Source organism: Carcharhinus amblyrhynchos, chromosome 2, assembly GCF_965287045.1.
Source record: "Carcharhinus amblyrhynchos chromosome 2, sCarAmb.v2.hapA, whole genome shotgun sequence".
Taxonomy (NCBI): Eukaryota; Metazoa; Chordata; class Chondrichthyes; order Carcharhiniformes; family Carcharhinidae; genus Carcharhinus; species Carcharhinus amblyrhynchos.
Window position 1 is genome coordinate 113,274,758 of NC_137325.1, and position 26,062 is coordinate 113,300,819.

The following is a 26,062-nucleotide window of genomic DNA, read 5'->3' on the forward strand; positions in this document are numbered from 1 at the left end:
CTCTTACTATATTCCCTATACATCTATGACAGTGTGGCCAAATTTCTCTCCAACTTAATTTTCAAGTTTGCTGAATGCACCACCCTAGTGGGTCGGATCTCAATTAGTGGTGCGATGACAGTAATCTCTCCCTCAATGTCAACAAAACAAAAGAAATAGTCATCAACTTCAGAAGCTTAGTGGAGAACATGCCCCATCTACATCAATGAAGACGAAGTAGAAATGGTCAAGACCTTCAAGGTTTTAGCGTCCAGATCATCATTATCCTGCCCTGATCCCACCATGCCAACACTATCGTTAAGAAAGCCCACCAATGCTGCTTCTGAGTAAGAAAATTTGGCATGTCAGCCACGACTCTCACCAACTTTTACAGATGTACCATAGAAAGCATTCTTTTTGGAGGTATCACAGCTTGGTATGGCTCCTACTCTGACTAAGGCTGCAAGAAGCTACAAAGGGTTGTAAATGTAGCTCAGTCCATTATGCAAACTAGCCTTCCATCCATTGACACTTCATACTTCCCCATTGCCTTGGAAAAGCAGCCAGCGTAATCAGGGACCGCACACGCTCCAGACGTACTCTCTTCCACCTTCTTCTGTTGGGGAAAAGATACAAAAGTCTGAGGACACGTACCAACTGACTCAAGAGCAGCTTCTTCCCTGTTGCCAGTAGACGTTTGAATGAACCTACCTCATATTGACTTGATCTTTCTCTATACCCTAGCTATGACTGTAATACTGCATCTGCACCTTCTTTCCTTCTTCATGGACAGTATACTTTGTCTATATAGCACACAAGAAACAATATTTTTCTCTGTATACGGATTCATGTTACAATAAATCAAATCAAAGAATGATAAATGGAGTATAAAATTAAGAAAATTAGTTGCTAAGTCTTTGTGTATCATTAGTTATGCCTCATCTGCAGTAATGTAGCCCAGAATTGGATACATGCTTGTAGTGGGGTGACAGAGTCTTGGAAAAGATTCCAAAGAGATGCACTAAATTTGCTCATCTTTCTTGTGAGGAAAGGTTGAGCAGATTGGGTCAATGCACATTAGAGTTTAGAAGAATACTGAAACATCAGGTTCTGAGAGGGCTTAACAGTTTAGATGCTGAGAAGATGCTCTCTTTTGTTGGGGAATCTGGATCTAGTGGACACAGTTTCAAAATTAGCTCTCTCCCATTGAAGATGGGGATGAGGAGGAATTACTTCTGAAGGTTGTCAGTGTTTGAATTCTCTTCCAGAGATCAGTGAAGGCTGCAGTCATTGAAGGCTGAGTTGGACAGATTTTTGAGGGCCAAAGGTTATAGAACATAGAACATAGAACATAGAACATTACAGCGCAGAACAGGCCCTTCGGCCCATGATGTTGCGCCGACCAGTTACAAAAACAATGACCCACTAGCCTATACCAATCCCTTTTCGTCCATAAACCTATCCAGAGATCTCTTAAACGCCCCCAAACTAGACGCATCTACAACTGCAGCAGGCAGGGCATTCCAATCCCTCACCACCCGCTGGGTAAAGAACCTACCCCTGACATCCGTCCTGTAGCTACCCCCCCTTAATTTAAAGTCATGCCCCCTCGTGCTAGCTTTCTCCATCCGAGGAAAAAGGCTATCACTATCCACCCTATCTAAACCCCTAATCATCTTATATGTTTCAATAAGATCCCCTCTTAGCCGCCTTCTTCCCAACGAAAACAACCCTAGATCCCTCAGTCTCTCCTCATAGGACCTCCCCACCATACCAGGCAACATCCTAGTAAACCTCCTCTGCACCCTCTCCAACGCCTCCACATCCTTCTTGTAATGCGGGGACCAGAACTGCACACAGTACTCCAAGTGCGGCCGCACTAGAGTAGTGTACAGTTGCAACATTACACTGCGACTCCTAAATTCAATCCCCCTACCAATAAACGCCAAGACACCGTACGCCTTCTTGACAACCTTATCTACTTGATTCCCAACTTTCAGGGATCTATGTACACACACACCTAGATCCCTCTGTTCATCCACACTATTCAAAGTCCTCCCGTTAGCCCTATACTCGACACATCTGTTGCTCCTACCAAAGTGAATTACCTCACACTTCTCCGCATTAAATTCCATCCGCCACCTCTCGGCCCAGCTCTGCAACCTATCTAAGTCTCCCTGCAGACTATGACACCCTTCCTCACAATCTACCACACCTCCAACTTTGGTGTCATCAGCAAATTTACTAATCCACCCAACTATACCCTCATCCAGATCATTAATAAAAATTACAAACAACAGTGGCCCCAAAACAGATCCCTGAGGCACACCACTCGTAACTGCACTCCATGATGAATATTTACCATCCACCACCACCCTCTGTCTCCTATCTGATAGCCAATTCCTGATCCAACTTCCTAGATTACCCACAATCCCATACATCTGCATTTTCTGCAGAAGCCTACCATGGTGAACCTTATCGAACGCCTTACTAAAATCCATGTATACCACGTCAACTGCCTTACCCCCATCCACCTCTTTGGTCACCTTCTCAAAAAACTCAATAAGGTTAGTAAGTTATGGGAGACAAGCAAGAAAATAGAATTGAAGGGTGGTAAACCAGCTGGAATGTCCACTCCCACCGATGTCAGTGGACTTTTGACTGACTTGCCACATTCTCCAGCTCTACCCCCCTCTATATAACAGGGTCATGAAATTCAACTCAAGATCACCACAATCTTATTGAATGATGGAGCAGGTTTTTAGGGACCAAGTAGCTTATTCCTGTTCCTGTTTCTCATGATCTCATGCAAAATGGTACAAGAGATGAGATACTTCTGATAGCTAAAGAGATTAGGTTTTATTCTTGGAGCGGAGGTGGTTAAATGAGGGTTTTTATAGAGGTGTAGAGGGCAGTTGAAAGTGTCAGTAGAAGCTTTTTCAATTGATGGATGGGTTGGTAATCAGAGTACATAGATTTAAGATAATTTGTAAAAGAACCAGAGGAGAGATGAGATTTTTTTTAAAGCAGCTTGGGACTCTGTCTTCTGAGGAAGCAGAATAATGTCAGAGAGCTGATGTTGAAGCAAGATTATAAACACATAGAAAATGCAAGTCCAAAATTTACAGTTCTAAAAAATGTACAGGGACCTGGAAGTTCATTTGCATGGATCTTTGAAGGACGTATGGAGAGAATGATTAGTTTAAAAGTTTATTTATTAGTGTCACAAGCAGTCACATTTTCACTGCAATGAAGTTACTGTGAAAATCCCCTAGTTGCCACACTCCAGCACCTGTTTAGGTACACTGAGGGGGAATTTACCATGGCCAATCCACCTAATCTGCACAGCTTTGGACTGTGGAAGGAAACCAGAGCACCCGGAGGAAACCCACGCAGACACAGGGAGAACATGCAGATTCTGCATAGTGACCCAAGCCAGGAATCGAACCCGTGTACCTGGTGCTGTGAAGCAGCGGTGCTGCCTGCTAGCAAAGCATAGTGAATCTTGGTGTTTATAAATACAGAAGTTATGCTGAACCTGTGTCAAACTTTGGTTAGACCACAACTGAAGTATTGTATCCAGTCCTGGTCACCATACTTTAGGAAGGATATTACTCTATAACTTTCTCTAATTGCCTTTGAAAAGATGGTGATTAACTGCCTCTCAAACTGTTGCAGTTTAGGTGCTGAAGTGCTCAAAGTGAAGTGGGTGTTAGCGTGGATAGAGGATTGGTTGTCAAATAGGAAGCAGAGAGTGGGGGTCAATGGGTGCTATTCGGATTGGCGGTTGGTGACTAGTGGAGTGCCCCAGGGGTCGGTGCTGGGGCCCCAGCTATTTACCATTTATATAGATGATCTGGAGGAGGGAACCGAGTGTATGGTGTCGAAATTTGCTGATGACACCAAGATTGGTGGAACGGCAAATTGCGCGGAGGGTGTGGAGAGTCTGCAGAAGGATCTGGATAGGCTGGGCGACTGGGCCAGGAAATGGCAAATGGAATTTAATGTTGGCAAATATGAGGTTGTCCACTTTGGTATAATGGTAGGAAGGACTATTACTTACGTGGCGAAAAACTGCAGCATGCGACGGTGCAGAGGGACCTCGGGGTCCTTGTGCATGAGTCGCAAAAACCCAGCCTGCAGGTGCAGCAGGTGGTCAGCAAGGCGAATGGGATGCTGGCCTTCATAGCGAGGGGGATTGAATATAAAAGTAGGGAGGTCTTGCTGCAGCTGTATAGGGCACTGGTGAGGCCGCAGCTGGAGTACTGTGTGCAGTTTTGGTCGCCGCACTTGCGCAAGGATATTTTGGCCTTGGAGGGAGTGCAGAGGAGGTTTACTAGGCTGATTCCGGAGTTGAGGGAGTTGACCTATGAGGAGAGGCTGGATAAACTAGGCTTGTACTCGTTAGAGTTTAGAAGAATGAGGGGAGATCTCATTGAGACTTATAAGATGATGAATGGGATGGATAGGATAGAGGTGGAGAGGCTCTTCCTGCTCAAAGGACAGTAGGACTAGAGGGCACAGCCTCAAGATAAAGGGGGGGCAGTTTAGAACAGGTTTGAGGAGGAACTTCTTCACTCAAAGGGTGGTGAATCTCTGGAATTCTCTGCCCGTTGAAGTGGTGGAGGCTACTTCGCTAAATATTTTTAAGACGCGGGTTGATGGGTTTTTGATAAGAGAGGGGATTAAGGGTTATGGGGAGAGGGCGGGAATGTGGAACTGAGACACCACAGATCAGCCATGATCTTATTGAATGGCGGGGCAGGCTCGAAGGGCTAGATGGCCTACTCCTGCTCCTATTTCTTATGTTCTTATGTTCTATTGGTTAGAGAGCTCCGGGATAATCCTGCAATGTTTAAGCAACAGGCATTATATTTCCAAGGCAGAATTGTATGTGATTTGAAGGAGCACTTCATTCTAAATGAATATTTCTCATCAGTATTCACTGTTGAGAAAAGCGTGGATGTTGAGGAACTTGGGAAATAAATACTGATGTCTTGAGGAGCGTACATATTACAGAGGAGGAGGTGCTGAAAGTCTTAAAGTGCATCAAGGTAGATAAATCCCCAGGACCTGATGGTGTATCCCAGGATATTGTGGGAGGCTAGGGAGGAAATTGCGGGTCCCCTAGCCGAGATACTTGAATCATCAATAGCCGTGGGTGAGGTGGCTGAAGATTGGCAAATGTTGTTCCTTTGTTTAAAAAGGACTGCAGGGAAAAGCCTGGGAACTACAGACCAGTGAGCCTCACATCCAAGGTGGATAAATTGTTGGAAAGTATTTTGACAAATAGGATCTACAGGCATTTAGAGATGCAAGGGCTGATTAGGGACAGTCAGCATGGCTTTGAGTGGAAAATCATGTCTCACAAATGTAATTGAGTTCCTTGAAGGGGTAACCAAGAGGGTAGATGAGGACAGTGCAATTAATGTTATCTACATAGACTTTAGCAAGGCCTTTGACAAGCTACCGCATGGAAGGTTGTTGCATAAGATTAAAATCTCATAGGGTGTAGGGTGAGATATCTAAATGGATACAAAATTAGCTTCTTGACAGAAGCCAGAGGGTGGTTGTAGAGGGCTGTCTTTCAAACTGGAGGCCTGTGACCAGTGGTGTGCCTCAGGGATCAGTGTTGGGTCCACTGTTATTTGTCATTTTATATTAATGATTTGGATGAGAATGGAGGAGGCATGTTTAGTAAGTTTGCAGGTGACACCAAGATTGGTGGCATAGTGGACAGTGAGGAAAGTTATCTCGAATTGCAATGGCATCTTGATTAATTGGGCCAGTGGGCTGACAAATGGCAGATGGAGTTTAATTTAGACAAATGCGAGGTGATGCATTTTGGTAGATTTGCACCAGAGCAAGACTTACTCAGTTAATGGTCAGGCATTGGGTAGTTACAGAACAAAGATGTAGGGGTACATGTTCATAGCTCCTTGAAAGTGGAGTCACAGATGGACAGAGTGGTGAAGAAGGCATTCGGCATGCTTGGTTTCATCGAACATTGAATACAGGAGTTGGGATGTCTTGTTGAAGTTGCAGAGGACATTAGTAAGGCCACACTTGGAATACTGTGTGCAATTCTGGTCACCCTATTATAGAAAGGATATTATTAAACTAGAAAGAGTGCAGAAAAGATTTACTAGGATGCTGCCAGGACTTGAGGGATTGAGTTATAAAGAGAGATTGGATAGACTGGGACTTTTTTCTCTGGAGCGTAGGAGGCTGAGAGGTGATCTTATAGAGGTCTATAAAATAATGAGGAGTATACATCAGATAATCATTATCCCTTTTCCAAAGGTAGGGGAGTCTAAAACTAGAGGGCATAGGTCTAAGGTAAGAGGGGAGAGATACAAAAATATCCAAGGGACAGAATTTTCTCTCTCAGGGTAGTGAGTGTCTGGAACAAACTGCCAGAGGTAGTAGTAGAGGCGGGTATGATTTTGTCTTTTAAAAAGCATTTAGATAATTACATGGGTACGATGGGTATAGAGGGATATGGGCCAAATGCAGGCAATTGGGATTAGCTTAGGGTTCTCTGAAAAGAAAAGGGCAGCATGGACAAGTTGGGCCTAAGAGCCTGTTTCTATGCTGTAAACTCTGACAATGACAATGACTTGGTTTTCCCGTACACCTGCTACGTATATCCTCCTTGCTGTAGAGACTGTGTTTGGAAGGTACTTCTGGAAAAGCCTTGACACGCAATTACAACCAATCTTATAGTTTTTAAAAGCTTTTAAAGGGTACAAGTTACATATTTGCTTACACTAACACTGCAATGAAGTTATTGTGAAAATCCTAGTTTCCACACTCTGGAGCCTGCTCAGGTATATTGAAGGAGAATTTAGCATTGGCAATGCATCTACAGTGGTGAGCACTGCTGTCTCTCAGTGCCAAGGACCCAAGTTCGATTCTTGGCTTGGGTCACTGTCTGTGTGAATGTGCAAACTCCCCGTGCCTGTGTGGGTTTCCTTCGGGTGCTCTGGTTTCTTCCCATAGTCTGAAAAAACATGCTGGTTGGGTGCATTGACCCTAACAGGTGCTGGAGTGTGGCAACTAGGGGAATTTCACAGTAACTTCATTGAAGTGTTAATGTAAGCTTTATTTGTGACTGACAAATAAACTAAAGAAAAACTGACCAGCACGTCTTTCAGACTGTGGGAGGAAACGGGAGAGCCCAGAGAAAACCCATGCGGACACAGAAAACATGTAGACTCATTACAGATAATGACCCAAGCTGAGAATTGAACCTGGGTCCTTGGTGCCGTGAGACAGCAGTGCTACCCACTGGGCCACCATGCCACTCTGCTGTAAACATGATACCCTGGTAATGGAGGGAGTGAATGTTTAAAGTGTTGAATCGGGTGTCATTTGGGTGTTCTAGATGGTGTCGATCTTCAAGTGTTGTTAGAGTTCCACCGGTTGAGGCATGTAGAGATTATCACAGTGTACTCTCACTTTGTTTAGAAAGTGGGATGGTTACTGATGATGCATCTATGCACAAGCAGGATGTGCTTCCCTTAGTGTCATGGCACAAATAGATGCCGCGTTAAATGTCAGGGGGACATGGTTATACTGTCTCTGGCTGGAGAAGATCACTGGCAGACACCATGTGCAGCATAAATATTCCTTTCCACTTAGCAGCCCAAACCTGAATGTTATCCAGATCTTGCTGCATTCAGGCACAGATTGCTTGACTACATCGGAAGTTGAGCATGGGAATGAATACTTGTGCAATCATCAGTGAAAATCCCCACTTCTGACTTGATAGGTAATTTAATGTGTGCCCAAAGGTATTTTTAATTTTCACATACAATACAATAATGCACTTACAATTTCAGAAATCAAGGCTGCCTAAAGCAGGGGCTGTCAATTTTTATTCACAGCACAACATATCAAATGTATTTACTGAAAGAGAGGAAGGAATTACTTTACATTTTGTGGGCAATGTACATAATAAAGATTAAAAACCCGAGAGGGGAGAGAGTACTTTTTCAGGGAGTGGCAGAGGGAGACGCCGTAAGTTAATTGTTGTTTGCATCATGGTTTCCCTGAAATAATGACAGTATGCTTTTCCTTTTCAGAAGTACTTGCTGTGACAGAGCAGGGTACTGTCTTCTTTAATTTGATTAGAGATTTTTAAGTTAATATTCTGTGCAAATGTTTAACTTGCTAGTATTAATGTCAGTGTCAAATGCCTGAACGTGGAAGCTGGAATTGCAAAACAAAGTTTCCAAGAAGAATATAGTTGCCAAGACCACCCAAGTGATAGAAAAATGATCTAGAAATTCAATGGTGATAACACCCGTGTTTCCAGGCATTTAATGATAGCAGATTAGAAGTGCATGTTTATTCCAAGGTTGCCAAACTGAATTGTGTATCTCGAATTGCATCAGAACCACACAGCAGAGACATTCAAAAAGTCAAATACTTTTTGTAAACGAGTGCCCCGCACATTGGACCTTTCCTGATTTTGATACATTTGCCCCACCCTCAACTTATCAGATGTTGAAGTTGCACAACATGTGCTATTCTGCATAGGAATAGCTGGGCAACATGGCGGCATAGTCATTAACATTGGTGCGTCACAGTGTCAGGGACCTGGGTTTGATTCCCAGCTTGAGTCACTGCCTGTGCAGACTCTGCACATTCTTCCTGTGTCTGCGTGGGCTTCCTCCAGGTGCTCTGATTTCCTCTCATAATCCAAAAGACATGCTGGTTAACTGCAGTGACCTGAACAGGTGCCGAAGTGTGGCAACTAGGGAATTTTCACAGTAACTTCATTGCAGTGTTAATGTAAGCCTTACTTATGACATTAATAAATAAACTTAAAGCTATTCTGCAGGAGTAACTCATCAGTTGTGATAATTAAAGAGATGGTGCACAAATGAAAAGCTGAGTTATCATTTTCAGGCTGCTGATTAAGTTCTGGGCATTTTGTGTTATTTTGTTATTCTGGAAGGTTTAATTTATTTGTCCAGATCAAGAATTTTCTGGTGTTGCATTGTTGAAGGCTGATTCATAATACTTGGAGCCATGGGTGGTTTCTTTTGATCATGCTTCGGGTTGGAGGACAGGGCAGAGCACAAAGGCAGAGAGCAGATACAGCTGCCACAAGAGGGAGGAGGCCAAAATCTGAGATTACTTGGGAAGTACTAATCAAAGAGCAAATGTCTAAGTACCTTTTGTTTCACTGAGGGGTGGAGGGGGATGACCCTCCAGGGGTAAGCCACAATGACCAGATCGCTGGCATAGAGTCGGGCTCTGTGGCCCAGAAGGGAAAGAGGAGGATTAAGAGCAATAGTGGTGGGGGACGTGATGGCTAGAGGCACGGACAGGCAGTTCTGTGGGCACGAACGAGACTCCAGGATGGTAGTTTGCCTCGCCGGTGGCTCTGAACGGATAGGAAGCATATTAAAAAGGGAAGGTAATCAAACAAATGTCATTGACATATTGGTGAAAATGATGTAGGTAGAAAGATCAGGGGGATCCTGCGATAGCAATTCAGGGAATTGGGTGCTAGGCTAAAAAGTAGGGTCTCTAGGGTAGCAATCTCTGGACTGCTCCCAGTGCCTAGTGCTAGTGAGGCTAGGAACAGGGAGATTGTACAGTTGAACGCGTGGCTAAAAGACTGGTGCAGAAGGGAGGGTTTCAAATTCATGCATCACTGGAAGCCTTCAAGAGAGGATGGAATCTGTACAAGAAGGACGGGTTACGCCAAAACAGGAAGGGCACAAATGTTCTGGCTGGGAGTTTTGCTAGAGTGTTTCGGGAGGGTTTAAAGTAATGTAGCGGGGGGTGGGGATCAAAACGGTAAGCGCAGAGGCCAGGACAAGGCTAGCTAAGAAGAAGAGCATTCTGGAGGAGGATGACCTAAGTGGGCTTGGAGGTCTGGAGTGCATCCGCTTCAATGCGAGGGGCATAACAGGTAAGACAGACGAACTTAGGGCCTTAATGCTTACGCAAAATTTGGATGTGGTTGCGGTGATGGAGACTTGGTCAAAAGAAGGACAGGACTGGCAGCTGAATATTCCAGGGTATAAGTGTTTTAGGCAAGACAGAGGAGGGGCTAAAAGGGGCAGGGGAGTAGCAATATTAGTTAGGGAGCGTATTACAGCACTGCAGAGGGTGGACAATTTAGAGGGGTCATGTAATGAGTCACTGTGGGTGGAGCTCAAACAGGAAGGGTGCAGTCACTATGCTGGGGGTATACTACAGGCCACCCAACAGCCCACAGGAAGTGGAGGAATGGATATGTAAGGAGATTCTGGATAGGTGCAGAAAAAATAGGGTTGTTGTAGTGGGAGACTTTAATTTCCCTGGTATAGACTGGAAAGTGCTTAGGGCTGGGGGTCTGGACGGTGAGGAATTTGTAAAATGCATATAGGAAGGTTCTTTGGAACAATATGTAGATAGCCCAACTAGAGAGGGGGCTATACTGAACCTAGTACTGGGGAATGAGCCTGGTCAGGTCATCAAAGTTTCAGCAATGGAACATGTGGCAAATAGTGACCACAATTCTGTTAACTTCAGGATAGTAATGGAAAAGGATGAGTGTTGCCCTACCGGTAGGGTGCTGAATTGGGGGAAGGCTAACCATAGGCAGATTAGGCAGGAATTGGTGGCTGTTGATTGGGAGAGGCTGTTTGAGGGTAAATCCACATCTGGCATGTGTAAGTCTTTTAAGGAACAGTTAATGGGGCTGCAGGACAGGCATGTGCCTGTAAAAAGGAAGGATAGGAAAGGTAGGATTCGAGAGCCGTGGATAACCAGGGAAATTGAGGATCTGATCAAAAAGAAAAGAGAGGCATATGTTAGGTCCAGGCAGCTAAAAACAGAGCACTAGAGGAATACAGAGAAAGTAGGAAATAACTCAAACGGGGAGTTAGAAGGGCAGAAAGGGGTCATGAAATGTTCTTGGCAGACAGGATTAAGGAGTACTGTGTGCAGTTTTGGGCGCCGTACTTACACAAGGATATTTTGGCCTTGGAGGGAGTGCAGAGGAGGTTTACTAGGCTGATGCTGGAGTTGAGGGGGTTGAGCTATGAGGAGAGGCTGAATAAATTAGGCTTGTACTCGTTAGAGTTTAGAAGAATGAGGGGAGATCTCATTGAGACATATAAGATGATGAATGGGATGGATAGGGTAGAGGTGGAGAGACTCTTCCCGCTCAGAAAGGATAGTAGGACTAGGGGGCACAGCCTCAAGATAAAGGGGGGGCGGTTTAGAACGGAGTTGAGGAGGAACTTCTTCACTCAAAGGGTGGTGAATCTCTGGAATTCTCTGCCCATTGAAGTGGTGGAGGCTGCCTCACTAAATATTTTTAAGACGCGGGTTGATAGGTTTTTGATAAGCGAGGGGATTAAGGGTTATGGGGAGAGGGCGGGAAAGTGGAACTGAGCCACGACAGATCAGCCATGATCTTATTGAATGGCGGGGCAGGCTCGAAGGGCTAGATGGCCTACTCCTGCTCCTATTTCTTATGTTCTTATGTTCTAAGGCATGTCATTCATACATTTAGGAATAAAAGAGTTGTCGGGGGAAAAATCGGACCTTTCAGGGACAAAGGAGGGGAATTATGCTTAGAGCCCAAGGAGGTAGGGGAGATCCTAAATAAATACTCTACATCAGTGCTCACAAAGGAGAGGGATGTGTTGACTGGGAGTGTCTGAGAGAAGTGTTGACCCGTTAAAGAAAATCTCCATTACAAGGGAGGAAGTGTTAGGTTTTTTAGGGAACATTAAAACTGACAAATCCCCAGGGCCTGATGGCATCTTTCCTAGACTGCTCGGGGAGGCGAGAGATGAAATTGCTGGACCTTTGACAGAGATCTTTGTCTCTTTGTTGGACACAGATGAAGTCCTTGAGGATTGGAGGATAGCAAATGTGGTACTATTATTTTAAGAAGGGTGGCAAGGATAATCCGGGTAACTATAGGCCGGTGAGCTTGACGTCCGTGGTAGGGAAATGGGATAAAAGGAGAGGTGGCTAGATGGGTAGAGAACTGGCTTGGCCACAGAAGACAGAGGATAGTAGTGGAAGGGTCTTCTTCCAGCTGGAGGCCTGTGACCAGTGGTGTTCCGCAGGGATCTGTACTGGGACCTCTGCTATTTGTGATATATATAAATGATTTGGAAGGGGCGGAGGAAGGGTCAACAGACCTCCCATATAATGTGTAGACTTGTACACATTGGACAGAATTTTCCCAAAAAGATTCTAAATGTCACGAGTCCGAAATCTGGAGCTTAGGCTCTGCCCCTCTTCAGCTGTTAAACTCCCTACTGACAAAAAGATTGCATGTGGAAGCATGTGGGAAAAAAAAAGGCGTGAAGTTCTCCACTTTTCAGACTTCCGTGACACTGAAATTTTTTTGAGAAAATTCCATCCATGGTTTTACCTGCCTCCACAAAGGTTTCTGCATTCTTGCTTCTTGTTTGCCAGCTGGCACTGGCTCCCAGGCTGCTACCTGGAATCTGCTCCCCTAGTGTAAGCAATTGTACTTTTTTTTACTTTTGAGCGCTCTTTATGTATTCGTCTGTCACCTCAGCTTCTGTGGCTCTAAAAAATTAATATGCATTTTCCTCCACTTGATGGTGCGATTGTCAACCTAAGGTGTTTCCTATTGGCATGATGATGCGTTCTTCTGGTCTGTCTAAAGCTGCAAATTTCATTACCGGGAAACACTCTTATCCTGTGAAATGCCTTTTGAAATGCTGGTGGTTTCTACCTGTTAACATCGCTTGTTCCTCAGCACATTTGTGACACTAACCTATTGGAGGCCTTTAAGATTAGGGAAGGGATTGTTCTAGCAGACCTAGAGAAAATGTTTCTGGTTATAAAGGAGCCAAAACTAGCGATCCATTTACAGATTTGACAACAAAAAATATTGGCTTATAACAACTAGGAGCAGGAGTAGGCCACCTGGTCCCTCGGGCCTGCTCCGCCATTCAATAAGATCATGGCTGATCTTTTCATGGACTCAGCTCCACTTACCGTAACTCTTAATTCCTTTACTGTTCAAAAATTTAGCTATCCTTGCCTTAAAAACATTCAATGAGGTAGCCTCAACTGCTTTACGGGCAGGGAATTCCACAGATTCACGACCCTTTGTGTGAAGAAGTTCCTCTTCCCCTTATTTTGAGTCTATCCCCCCCAGTTCTACTTTCACCCGCCAGTGGAAACAACTTCCCACAATTTACTGGGGGGTAAAAATCCACAAATTCTAGAAATATTCAGGTCTAGTGGCATCTGTGGGGAGAGAAACAGACATTTCAGGTGGTGATCCTTCAGAACACTGCTGTTGGCTAGGTTCTGACGCAAGGTCATCAAACTTAAACATTAACTCTATTTCTCTCTCTGCAGATATTCCAGACCTGCTGAGTAATTCCAGTATGTTACATTTGGCTCATGGGTTTGTTGTGTTAAAAATAATCACAGAAGGAAATAAAGAATATTGTATTTACAGAATGTATCTTAACTAGACTTACATTTGTGGACTCAGATGTGACAGTTCCAGCTACCAGATGTCATTGAAGTGTATGTCTCATTTTGGATAGCTAAGCACCATCTCCTTGTCTGCAACATATTCACATACTAATTGGACAGCCAGCAAAAGCAGGACTCTGCATGGACAATATTTTTCCCTCTCTGGAAAAGGGATGTTAAAGCCAGTCATTGAAATTAAGCTGTAAATCTTAGCTCATACAATTTGAATAAAATATTGGAATTTGGACCTTTTTTCAGTTGTACTTTTTCTAGCTGCATAGCCGAATTATCAGGGTGGATGTGATAATGTGAGACTACAAGTGGCTACAATGTGATCATTTTAAAAAATGATCTTCTTTCTGTAAATAAGTAACGGAATTTACCAATAACAGTGAGCACAAGTAAAACAGTTCCTGTTGCAGAACGCTCTCAACAGACACCAGTACACAGTTAAATAGGAGAAAAGGCTTATATAGTAACCCTCTGTACTCATTTTGAGTACAGCAGTGTATAATATGTCTTTAATGTGTTGCACTTGTGAAAGTACTGAAATGCCATGTTTAAAATGAACCTGCTTTTGATTTGATAAATGAATAATAACTTGCTCTATTATTTTGTTTGTAGGTGTATTATACCTGCAGTATGGAGAGGAGGTGATACCGTTTGCAATGCCAAATGAAATCACAAGTATGGATACGGTTCATGCACTCTTTGTCCGTGCCTTTCCTAAGCAGCTCACCATGAAAATGTTGGAATCTCAAAATGTAGCTGTATATATTAAAGACGAGGCCAGGAATGTGTACTATGAACTATCTGATTTAAGGTAAGCAAATAGTACCAATGTTTTCACTGTATGCTGCAGAGATACATCTAGATAGAAGGCATTTTTTTGGTCTTCATTTCAGGCCATAGAAGAAACAATTGATAGCCAAGAAAAGTGTTTTGATGATGCTACTTGAATTCCATTGTCTTTATCCCATTGTTTATTGTTTTGTTGTGTGCCTGTAAGAAGTTCAGATAAACATTATTTTGATGCACTTTTTGAACTCAGAAAACAGTCTTAGTTGCTTTCAGAGACTTCAGTTTAATTTTCCAAAGTTTCAATAACATAATTGAAAAAGTAATGTCAAAGGCTGTCTTGTGACAAAGTACTGTCCTGCTGCACTGAGCTGCAAAATGCCATTTCCTTGTGTTAAAACAGTTGAAGTGTTAACAATTTGTGGTTTCTGTAGTTTCAAGTGACTCAATTGGAAGCAACTGATTTGGTAGAATCTGATGTTGGGAGTGGGTGTGGGGTCTCTGGTGTTGGGGATGGGCGTGGGGAATTCAGTGTTGGGAGTGGGGATGGGGTCTCTGGTGTTGGGGGTGAGTGGATGTGGGGGGGGGGGGGGTCTCTTCTATTTCTTGGTCAGGTTTCTAATTTGTTTGACCAAGACTTCGGGCTTTACTATGACGTGTTGGTGGCAGCAACAATTTTTTCTAATTGTTAACATTTACCAATACACAATGTCTCAACCTTTGGAATTCCAGTCGCGTCATATGTTTTCATAGGGCCAGCAGTGTACCATTGGATGAGCTCCATCATCCAATTGATTGGTGGGTGTGGGGCCTCTGGTGTTGGGGGTTGGTGGGTGTGGGGATGGGGGTCTCTTCTGGTCAGGTTTCTAATTTGTTTGACCAAAGCTTTGGTCTTTACTATGAAATATGTTGGTGGCAGCAACAATTTTCCAATTGTTAACATTACCAATACACCAATGCCTAAATCTTTGGAATTCCAGTAGTATCATATGTTTTCATAGGTCCAGCGGTGTACCATTGGATGAGATACATCTTCCTTGAGCATTTTAAGTGGACAACATGTTTTTTTGAGCCTTTGAGTGCTTGTGCCATGTTTGGTCGTAATCCAGATGCGTGAACTGTCTGCACATTCTTCCCTGAACTTGCTATTCAATGTCCTGTGGAAATGGAACATTATCCATGCAGAAATAGTGAATTTTAGCACATTCTGCTTGATTTTATTTGCAGAAATATTAGCCAATTCTGGGAAAGTGAAACACAAAGTAATGACTTCCACATTGTTCTTGGACACATGACCAAATGATTTTTTTGTTTTCTCCTCAATCTTGGTTCTTTCCTTTCCTCGCCTCCCTTTCTCTAAACAACCACCACACAATTTGAAGTTCTCCAACCAAGAGGTTTATGCAACTCTTAGGGTGCCCATTTGGAGGGCAGCTGTCTCAGAATTTACAGGCAAAGGTAAAAATGTTTCCAATTCATTGCAGACAGACTGAAACTATCCTATTTGGCTCCTTTCAACTTCAAATTACTAATTTCCTTCATTCATCAAAGACCCAACCTCAAATGCAATCTGGGACATTTTACTAGATCCCAAACTGAACTTTTATATTAGGGTCATTTGGACTCAAACATCTGATTCTTGTTTCTCTCCATCAATACTGCCAGACCTGCTGAGTTTATCCAGCATTTTCGGTTTTTAATTGAGCTTTTATCATCTATATCTGACCCCCAACTCATTAGCATTGCCACCAGGTATTTAATGCAAATATTTATTGCCTTGATGTATGAATTAGTCAATGCTGTCTGAACAAGACTCCCTGATTTCCTAACTGAACTTGTGTACAAACTGCCATTGGCCTTGCCCCTAAAGGCCTTGTATTTCCATTACCTGGTCTTGCCCACCTTCATTAATTCAATACTATTCTCCTTTCATGAGGGGAGCCCCTATCATTTAATGTCTAAACCTTCAACTTCATTTTTTAGAAATGCTTTCACCACATCAGCCGCACTCACTTCCCACTTGCACTCAAGTTGCCACCTTCATTCCCACGACTCTAATCACAACTTTCCTCAATCACTGAAGTTTGCATTTTGCTTAGACACCTGTCAAAAACTTGCTAAGATATTCTTTTACTTGTCCCTTTAACTTCATCTGATCTTTCCCTCTACTCACTGACGTAAAAAGATTTTAGGGGCACTGTTCCAACACGTGAAGCATTAATTGCAAGTTATTCTTGTAAAAGTGCCATTACGATGTAGATAGATTCTCTGACTATCACTGTCTCAGCCACTACACATACTTGGGTCAAGGAGTTTGAGACCAACGCCCTTTATAAATGGGACTATGAATGCTCATGCACCATGGTGAACTGCAGAGTAAAGGAGTAAAACCTCATGTAAACAAACGGAAGTCAGAAACTCGAGATTCACCCCAGAGTCTACATACTTTGCACTCTTAAGCCGTCTTATATTCATCTGATTCAACAGTTTGTTTTAAGTAGAAACCCTTTCAAACATCAGTTCCAGATGGCCTGGAAATCTGGGCAAGCAGTAGGAATTCCAGTATTGGGTCCTCGATGTAGCACAGACTTCAGTCAGTGCAGTTATGTGCATGGTTTGTGCTTTTACTAACAAGTCATTCATAATGGTGTTAATATTACAGTCATAGCAGGTTATAAATATTTTTCCACCTGATGGAAACCATCTCGTGAACACTTACAGTAATTTTTAAAGAAGCATTCAAAAGATAGCCAATGCTGAAATGCGTAGGCAACTAGGTAGGAATCATTGGTAGGAAATATGCTGGGGCCAAGACCTGCAGATGAAAACAAACCATTGGTTGTTTTTTAGTGCATTTTTCTTGTTCGGGTGTGTCTAGGTTGACAGAAACATCCACCCACGTTAACTATTTCTAAACACTTTGTCAGTGACTTCCTGGGCTCCATACTGAAACTGTACTGCCATCTATTGTCACCTATTAATCCCATTAAAAAGTTGTGCAAAGGAAGAATTAATTAAAGATTTTATTACCCCCTCCGTTGCTCGGTCGGCAAATACACCCAATGAGTTACTGAAGCTCACAGGTCAAAGAGTTTCGTGTTTGTAGAAATTATTCAATATTGTTCTGTTCTGCTGCATTAAAAAAGAGAGCAATATAAAAGATGCAAGGCAGTTACTTTTCTTTTTGAATTGATAAAAGCCAGAAGTAAGTGATGCAGCAATGCTTTAAATGACCTTTAGTTCCCATCTGCCAAGTTGTTGATCAAACATCTTAAATTAAGACCAGCTTTAGCTCTTAAAATCTCCTCACGCCCTTCTCCACTTTGGGGAAGGAGGAGAAATTGATGTTAGCCTCAAGCTGTTCCTGTGTACTTTGTCCCGCTTCCTGTGCTCTCAACTATGAACAATGGAAGAGCTGTGATGCAGTGTTCCTGCTTAGAGAAGCATTCATGACAGAAGAAGATACCTAATTAGTTTGGGGGATGGGGGTGGTAGTTATAAACTACATTAATTTAGCTTCACACCATTCTGCTTCCTTGACTCACTCTTACTCCTTCTCACACTTACTCATTTTCTTCTAGTCTTCCACTTTTTATAACTGTACCTCAGCTGCTGAGCTACTCAGTTTTACTTCTTCATTTGTGGGACATGGGCATTGCTGGCTGGCCAGCATTTATTGCCCATCCCAAGTTGTCCTTGGAGGGCAGTTGAGAGTCAACCACATTGCTGTGGCCCTGGAGTCACATGTAGGCCAGACTGGGTAAGGGCAGCAGATTTCCTTCCCTAAAGGGCATTATTGAACCAGATGGGTTTTTTCCAACAGTCAACAACAGTTTCATGGTCATCAGTAGATTCTTAATTCCAGATATTGCTCCTCCATCTCTGCTGTTGCCATCTAATTATTTGCTACTGCTTATCTCTACTGTCCCTTCACCCCATCCTGGCCCTCTGAGGCTATCTGCACTTGAGTCACATGGCTCCAAAATTGAGCATGCCTATCTCATCACATCCATTGACTGACTCAGGCTACACTCGTAAAAGCAGCCAGGATAATCAGGGACCGCACGCACCCTGGACATTTTCTGTTCCACCTTCTTCCGTCAAGAAAAAGATACAAAAGTCTGAGAACACGCATCGACTGACTCAAGAACAGCTTCTTCCCTGTTGCCATCAAAGCAGATTTTTCTCTTCATCTGTAACTGCAATACTATATTCTGCACCCTGTCCTTTCCTCCTTCCCTATGTACTCTATGAATGGTATGTTTTGTTTGTATAGTGCACAAGAAGCAATACTTTTCACTGTAAACCAGTACATGTGACAATAAATCAAATCAGCACTGGAATTTGTTCAAATATGGCAGCTGGCAGAGGTTACTGTGCCCTGCTTTCCTTGCTCATCCATAGCAGCACATAAACTACTGCATTTTCACTGTATTTGACCACTTGCATTTCTTATTGTCTTCAATGCTGTTCTTTAAACAGATGTTTATACCGCCTATTTTTAAGATTCCATCAACCCTTACCACAGAGTTGGCAAAATTGCGCTTTTACCTCTGAATCCTCTGCAGTGTATTGATGACTTCTGAGTGCAGAGAATTGTGTAATGATTTCAAGATGTATTGAAGAGTCCAATTATCCTTGTTTGTAAGGTGCTCACGGAAATGGAAGAGTTTTCAGTCTAACTCGATTCATTCATTTGGAAAGATCCTGCCGTACACACTAATGTAGTATCAAATTGCATTTTAAATAATCCTTCAGTTTTGGCTTCACTGTGCTTGGATGTCTTATTACATATGCTAGTCATGCTAAGTAAAGTATTTCCTGATTTCAAAGCTAAATTTACCTTTTCACTTATTTGAATATCTGTCATCTGGTCTTTTTCAATTGAATCCAACTTACTTTTCAATGACCTTTATTATATACCTTGTATCTCTTTTTCAGGCTCAATGCAAGTTTTACTAGATTTCTTTCATTACCTCCCCCCCCCCTCCCTGCCAAACTTAGATATGAGGGGTGCTTCACTACACTGTCTCCAATGACTGGATATTGTCCTTGTATCTCAGGAGCCACAATGTCAGTAACATGAGATGGAATTTTCCCATTCCGTTCGCCACGGGAATCATAGCGGGACACGGACCATTGCAAAGGTCTGTTAACCTTGGGTGGGATTTTCCAGCCTTGGGGCAAGCACAGCCGAAAAATCCCACTCATAGTAGTCATGTTACTGGACTGGTAAATCGGAGGCCTGGATTAATGCTCCAGAAAAGGCGGTGGGGATGGGATTAAAAACCAGTTAGTTAATAAATTTCAAATAAAAATACTAGTCAGAGTGATGATGATCATGAAATCATTGGATTATTTTAAACACCTAACCAGTTCATGAAGCCATTCAGGGAAGGGATATTTGCATCCTTACCCGGTCTGGCCTACATGTGACTCCAGACCCACATCAATGTGGTTGACTATAAACTGTCCTCTGAAATGGCCTAGCATTTGTACCAAAGTGCTAGAGAAATGTTGAGTACAAATAAAATTAAATGGACACCTAACATCAACCTAGGCACTGGAACTGGCTATGGTACACCCTCTGCCCCATCAACCTTGCACAGTCCTTTTTTTACTAAAATCGAGAGACTTATCTCAAAATTGGGGGAGCTGCCCTACAGACTAGCTATACTCCATAAATCATACATTCCAGCCAATATCCCAGGTCCTCCATCCTTTTTTTTAATTTAATCCTTTGGTTGAATGCTGCAGTTCTCTTGAGCAACACACAGCCTCGGAGTCAGAACAGCTTCCCAAAACACCAGAGACTCTAGTCGAGCCAATCGCCAGCAGCAGATTTTCTACTCCAAGAAGGCCAGGAACCATGCTTCCAGCTAACACTAGACACTGTGATACCAGAAAGAGAGAGAGAGAGAGAAACACTGCTTTCCAGTGATGTCCACCCTCTTCAAAACTGAAACTAAAAATTAATCCTTGGATTTCTTTTCAGGGGAGGAACCACTTGATCTTGACTTGTCAATCAATCTCCCCGCCCCCCCCCCCCCCCCCCCCCCCACACACACACACACACACACACACACACACACACACAATGCAAGGTCATAAAAGATCCTAGAGTAAAAATAAACACAACCCCATTTAAGCCATTGAAGTAGCAATAAAAGGACTTCCAGCAGATGGCCCTGCAACATTGAGGGGAAAAAACTGAAAAGGTCTGCTTACAACTGCACAGAACATGATTTTTATTTTAAAAAAATTCTTAAAGGTACACTTATGTTACACTATGAAATGATTCAGGTGCACCATATAATGTAGCAGGCCATTTGTAAATGGCATGAACAGAGTGTGTGCCAAGTAGTTGATCATCATTAATATCAAAATGTTGGAATGCCTCCTGGAGGGAAAAGTTAAAGCTGAGATGATTGGGCAGGAGAATATGAATGAGATATGGCAACTGGCTGACAGTTTTGGTAGTTGGAAGAAGGTATTGTTGGTCCAGTGGCTGATCATGTTCTCAAATTATCATTTTATATCACAACATATTACAAACATTACATCCGCAGTATTTCCTGTCTAAAACACTTTATTTCTGGTTAACCTGTCCTGTTAGAAAGCTAAATTCATAAATACAGACATCTATTCAGCCCATCGTGCCTATGTCAGCTATCGGAACAGACTATCTAATTCGCCCCATCTCCCCCCTCTTTCTTTGTCAGCCAGCAATATTTTTCATTTTCAATATAGTACATGTTCACTTACCTTTAACAGTTACTACTGGACCTTTTCCAATATTCTTTCAGGCAGTACATGCCAGATCATCATGTCACACTGGACTTGTGTTTTTTTAAATCTCTGGCTCTTTTGGTCCTTTTGTCATTTTAACTTTAAATAACCAGATTTCATAATGGTAAACTACCTGTTTAACCTTGTCCTGTACTACAGTGAGCAAAATTAGGATACTATGTAAATCATGGAATTCCTACAATGTAGAAAGAGGCCATTTGGCCCATCGAGTCAGCACCAATAATAATCCCACTCAGGTCCTATTCCCATAACCCTGCTAATCTCTCTAACCTATGAATCCCAGGACACTAATTGGCAATTCAGCAAAGTTGATCAATCTAACCCACACATCTTTGGACTGTGGGAGGAAACCCATGTAGACACAAGGAGAATGTGCAAACTCCACACAGACAGTGACCTACGTTGGGAATTGAACCCAGGTCCCTGGAGCTGTGAGGCAGCAGCGCTAACCATTGTGCCACCAAGTTTCAAACTCATGCACAATGATTAGTGGTATCTCAGCTTATGACCCCTTTCCTAATGCTGCAAACTTGAACCATCTCTGGAAACTCATCTGTGTGTCATGATCCAACAATTCCTTAATCCTGTTTACTTGAAGATCAAAATTGTTCCATGACTGCTTCAGAGGTCAATTGATATGATGAAACAGACTTGCATGTAGTGCACAGTTCCTGTAGGTGTAATGCTTGTTTGCTGCAGTTTCTGCTTTGAATAGTTCTGCTGCACAGCTCCAAAGTAAAGCAACAATAAATTAGAACTGATAAAGGAGGTATGTTACAGGCCAGAGAATTGTTTAAGAATCCACCCATTCATGAAATGTTGCTAAGGGCATGAGATAATCGAGTCTTAAGTGACTAATCAGGAGTATCTATGAATAAAAGAAATGAATCATAATTGCACACCTGAACTGCCTTCAGTTACTGACCTAACCTCCAAAGTAATATTTTAACCACCATTAAAACATCAAAAATGTGTAATACACAACATACCTTTAACATGAGGCCCCAGCCTCTTAAATGTAAAATCTGGAATTTATTAATGTACAGTTTCACACTTGCACCCTTGTCCCTTCCCAGTCTAATGGAAAATTGTGAAGTAATGTTTTCTCTCAATCTTTTTACTGAAAAATATTAATATATTTACTGTTCAGTTCTTTGCACTCTGTGCATAATTGTTAGTTTGGTCTTGAGCTGATTTAAGTCCCCCCTCCCTCCGCACACGCACACACACTCCAGATATAAACAGTATAAAACATGACATAAGAATCATTTGTGAGGTAATATTTCAAACTAAGAACAGTGCATGTTAGTGTTGTGTATGTTTGTGATTTATTTAAGCTGCCAGTGGTGCTAAGCTCAGGCTTCCCATTCCTGGGATGTAGCTTTTTGAAGGGAGAGCAAAATGAATGAATAGGTGGCAAACCATATGGGATCTTGGGCTTCACAAGAAAAACCAGCAACTTGTCTTCAACATGGTCAAAGCTCTGGGTAGGCCATAGCTAGATTAAGTGAATAAGATTATGACAGGCTGAGATAAGGTGGACAAAGAAGTTCCTATTAGTTGATGGTGTGAGGAGTGAACACAGATTTAAGATTTTGAACTAGAGGTAAAAGGTAGATGTAAGGTATGCAGTGAGTTAATGACCTGGAACATGCCTATGAGGGTATGGAAGCAGACATGACAAATCATTTCAGAAGAAAATTGGAAGGACATTTGAACGGAATGAACGTGCAAAGCTATACTGATAAGAGGATGAACGAATTGACTGCAACCAAAAAAAAGCTGGAAGATCTCATCAGGTCTGGTAGCATCTGTAAGGAGAGAAAAGAGCTGACTTTGAGTTACAAAGAGTCATCTGGACTCAAATCCAGCATCCACAGTAATTTGATTCTATGAAGGAATTGGCTGGATTACTCCTCAGAGCAGCATGGTATTGATGGGCCAAGTGGTCACTGTCCTATGCTATAATGCCTCTGACTGATTTGGTTCTTAGCAACACAGCAGCACATGGCGCAGTGATTAGCACCGCTGCTTCAGTGTGGATTCTGTTCTCGGCTTGGGTGACTGTCTGTGTGGAGTTTACACATTTTCCCCCTGTCTGCATGGGTTTCCGCCAGTTGCTCCCACAGTCCAAAGATGTGCTGGTTAGGTGAATTGGCCATGCTGAATTCTCCCTCTGTACCCGAACAGGTGCCGGAATGTGGCCAGTAGGGGATTTTCACGGTAGCTTCTTTGCAGCGTGAATGTAAGCATACGTGTGAATAATAAACTTTAACTTTAATTTTTAATTTTACATGTTATAAAGAGGTAGGGCAATCTCTTACCTTCACCAGGTATTGCCAATCCTTTATAGCCTTTGCTCTGGTGCAGCTAATTATCAGGCCCTCATCTCAATTTTTCCAAATATCTGGAACTATTTCCCAAATTTCTTTCTGTTTCACCTCTTTTCTGCTGCCCATGCTGAAAATCCCTATGCCCCCACCACCATGCCTTCATAATCAGATGCCTCCATGAGTGATACCAAAGTTTAAGATTTCCTTTTCCATGTTGCTTGACCAAAAAATGGCCAACCCATTCTGGCGTAGTTTGCATATCGTCTTGTGTATTCTGAACTTTATATAACAAGAGGAAAAGCTGATTATGTAGATACAGATACTGATAATGAAGGCCACAAATCTACTGTTTTCACAAAAGCCTTTGGGAAATTTTTAACCATAAACCTGACTGGTTGAACAATTCAGTTTTTTGGTGTTTATTTCCATGGAATGTCTGCTTTTTGACATAGATCATTGAAATTAGCTCTAGGTTTAGTCAAAGACAAACTACACCCAAACAATTTTCTCAGTAGAAAACCCTTCCCCTCTTAATTTTAGCTTGGTGCATAGTTGTGCTGAACTTTAGTCAAATGGTCTTCCAGTACAGAAGAAAAACTAGGAGATGAAGATGATTGAATTTTACAAATATATGTATCCACTAATAGGGAGGGTGATTGGCAGTGATAATGCCATATGATGAGCAATCCAGAGGCCCAGGCTAATGTTCTGGGGCTATATGTTCAATTGCCACCATGGCATCTGATGTTATTAATTGAATTTAAATTCCATCTGGAATTAAAAGCTAGTTTTGGTAATAGTGATTACGAAATCATTGTTGCCTGCCATAAAACTGATTCACTAATGTTCTTTAGATCATAGAACCCTACAGTGCAGAAAGAGGCCCTTCAGCCCACCGAGTCTGCACCGACCACAATCCCACCCAGGCCCTACCCCCATGTCCCTACACATTTATCCGCTAACCCCTCTAACCTATGAATCCCAAGACACTAAAGGGCAATTTTTTAGCATGACCAATCAACCTAATCCGCACATTTTTAGGAAGGAAATCTGTCATCCTTACCTAGTCTGGCTGACATGAGACTCCAGAGCCACAACAATATGCTGGCCTGGCCACTCAGTTCAAGGACATTTAGGGATGGGCAATAAATGTTGGCCTTGCCAGTAATGCTTACATCCCATGAAACCTTTTTTTCTAAAATAAGTTAAGTGTTACAAGCAAAGTGTAAATCACTAGGGCCTGTCTGCATTGTTGTGAAATTCCAGGACAACCTTGGAGTCATCGATTGTGTGTGTGTGTATATATATAGCACAAAAAGAGGCCCTTTGGCCCATTGTGTCTGTGTTGGCCATCAAACACTGATCTATTCTAATCCTGTTTTCCAGTACAGGGATCACCTAAAGACATTCCACTATCTTTTCTGTAGTCAAATTTATTTTAGTCTATAGAATCTGACCCAGCATTCATAATTTAAAGCTCTTTGGTAATGCCATGGAGAAATATTAACAACTTTCAAAATTTCCAATGTGACAAACATGTCAGGATCTCAAAAGAATAAAAAGGACTTGAACAGATCCTTCATCTTAAGTACCATCACCTAATTGACGATGAAGGCTTTGCTCAGAAACTGAACTGATAATCCCAGTTTGCTCTTGAGAAATAATGTGTTGCCTCAGTGATTTCTGAGTGATATTATTACAATGATGTGGAGATGCCGGCGTTGGACTGGGGTAAACACAGTAAGAAGTCTGACAATGCCAGGTTTAAGTCCAACCAATTTATTTGATAGTAAACTCACAAGCTTTCGGGGTTTGCCCCTTTGTTAGGTGAATGGAGAATTCTGGCCTCAGAGCATATAACAGCACAGTTTACAGATCACTGGTTAGAATGCAAGTCTTTACAAAGTTATAAATTGGTTGGACTTAAACCTCGCATTATCAGACTTCTTACTGACATTATTACAATCTAGCTATGGGAAATGACTGTTGCTCATGCCCTGATCTAGATACACTGGGAAACATTACCTTTGGAACTTGCATTAAATATTTTGTACCTCCACATAACCAATTGCTTCGTGAGCTTATCACTCATTACTTGGTCTCATTGCACCAATCATAACCTTCTGGGCTTGGGCAAACTAGAAATTATCTGTGTTCCATTAAGCCTGAACATTTAAACACAGTTTGATTTCCAGTAAGTGCACTGTAATGCTGATGAGCAGAGATGGAAATTGTGGCTGGTTTCAGGGGCAATCTGCTCTGGTGTGCAATGCAATTCCCCCTGGAGGGCTAGTTTCATGTCAGCTCTAACTTGGACCTGTGCCAGTGTAATACTGGAGTGACCTCCAATGTTAGCCTATTAAATTTAATCTAAGTACAACATGGATCAGTTGGGCTGATTGGCATGTTTCTGTGATGTATATTCTGTGATTCTATGAAAGATTTTGGATTGAGATTAAGAGAGAAGGAGAAAGGAATGATGGGTGAATCTGATAGTGAACAAAATAGAATATTTCAAGAAATGAAGACAGAATTGAAAGTAACAAAATAGGAAATGCTTGGTTGAAAAATGGAAGTTCTAAAAACCACTATGTTGAACATGAAAGTTGAAAAAAAAACAAGGAAAATAAGTGCAAACTCAATGGGAATTCTTC

At 42.3% G+C, this 26,062-nt stretch overlaps 1 protein-coding gene across 14 annotated transcripts in view; it reads left to right on the forward strand.

The window, feature by feature from the left end:
* LOC145357750 (sickle tail protein homolog) overlaps positions 1 to 26,062 on the forward strand; it is a 567,669-nt gene that overhangs the window by 397,496 nt on the left and 144,111 nt on the right. For all 14 annotated transcript variants that reach the window (XM_080211333.1, XM_080211229.1, XM_080211212.1 and 11 more), the window contains one exon: positions 14,092 to 14,290. In XM_080211333.1, coding sequence (XP_080067459.1) covers positions 14,092 to 14,290 — 199 coding nt within the window. The remainder of the gene's footprint in view (positions 1 to 14,091; positions 14,291 to 26,062) is intronic.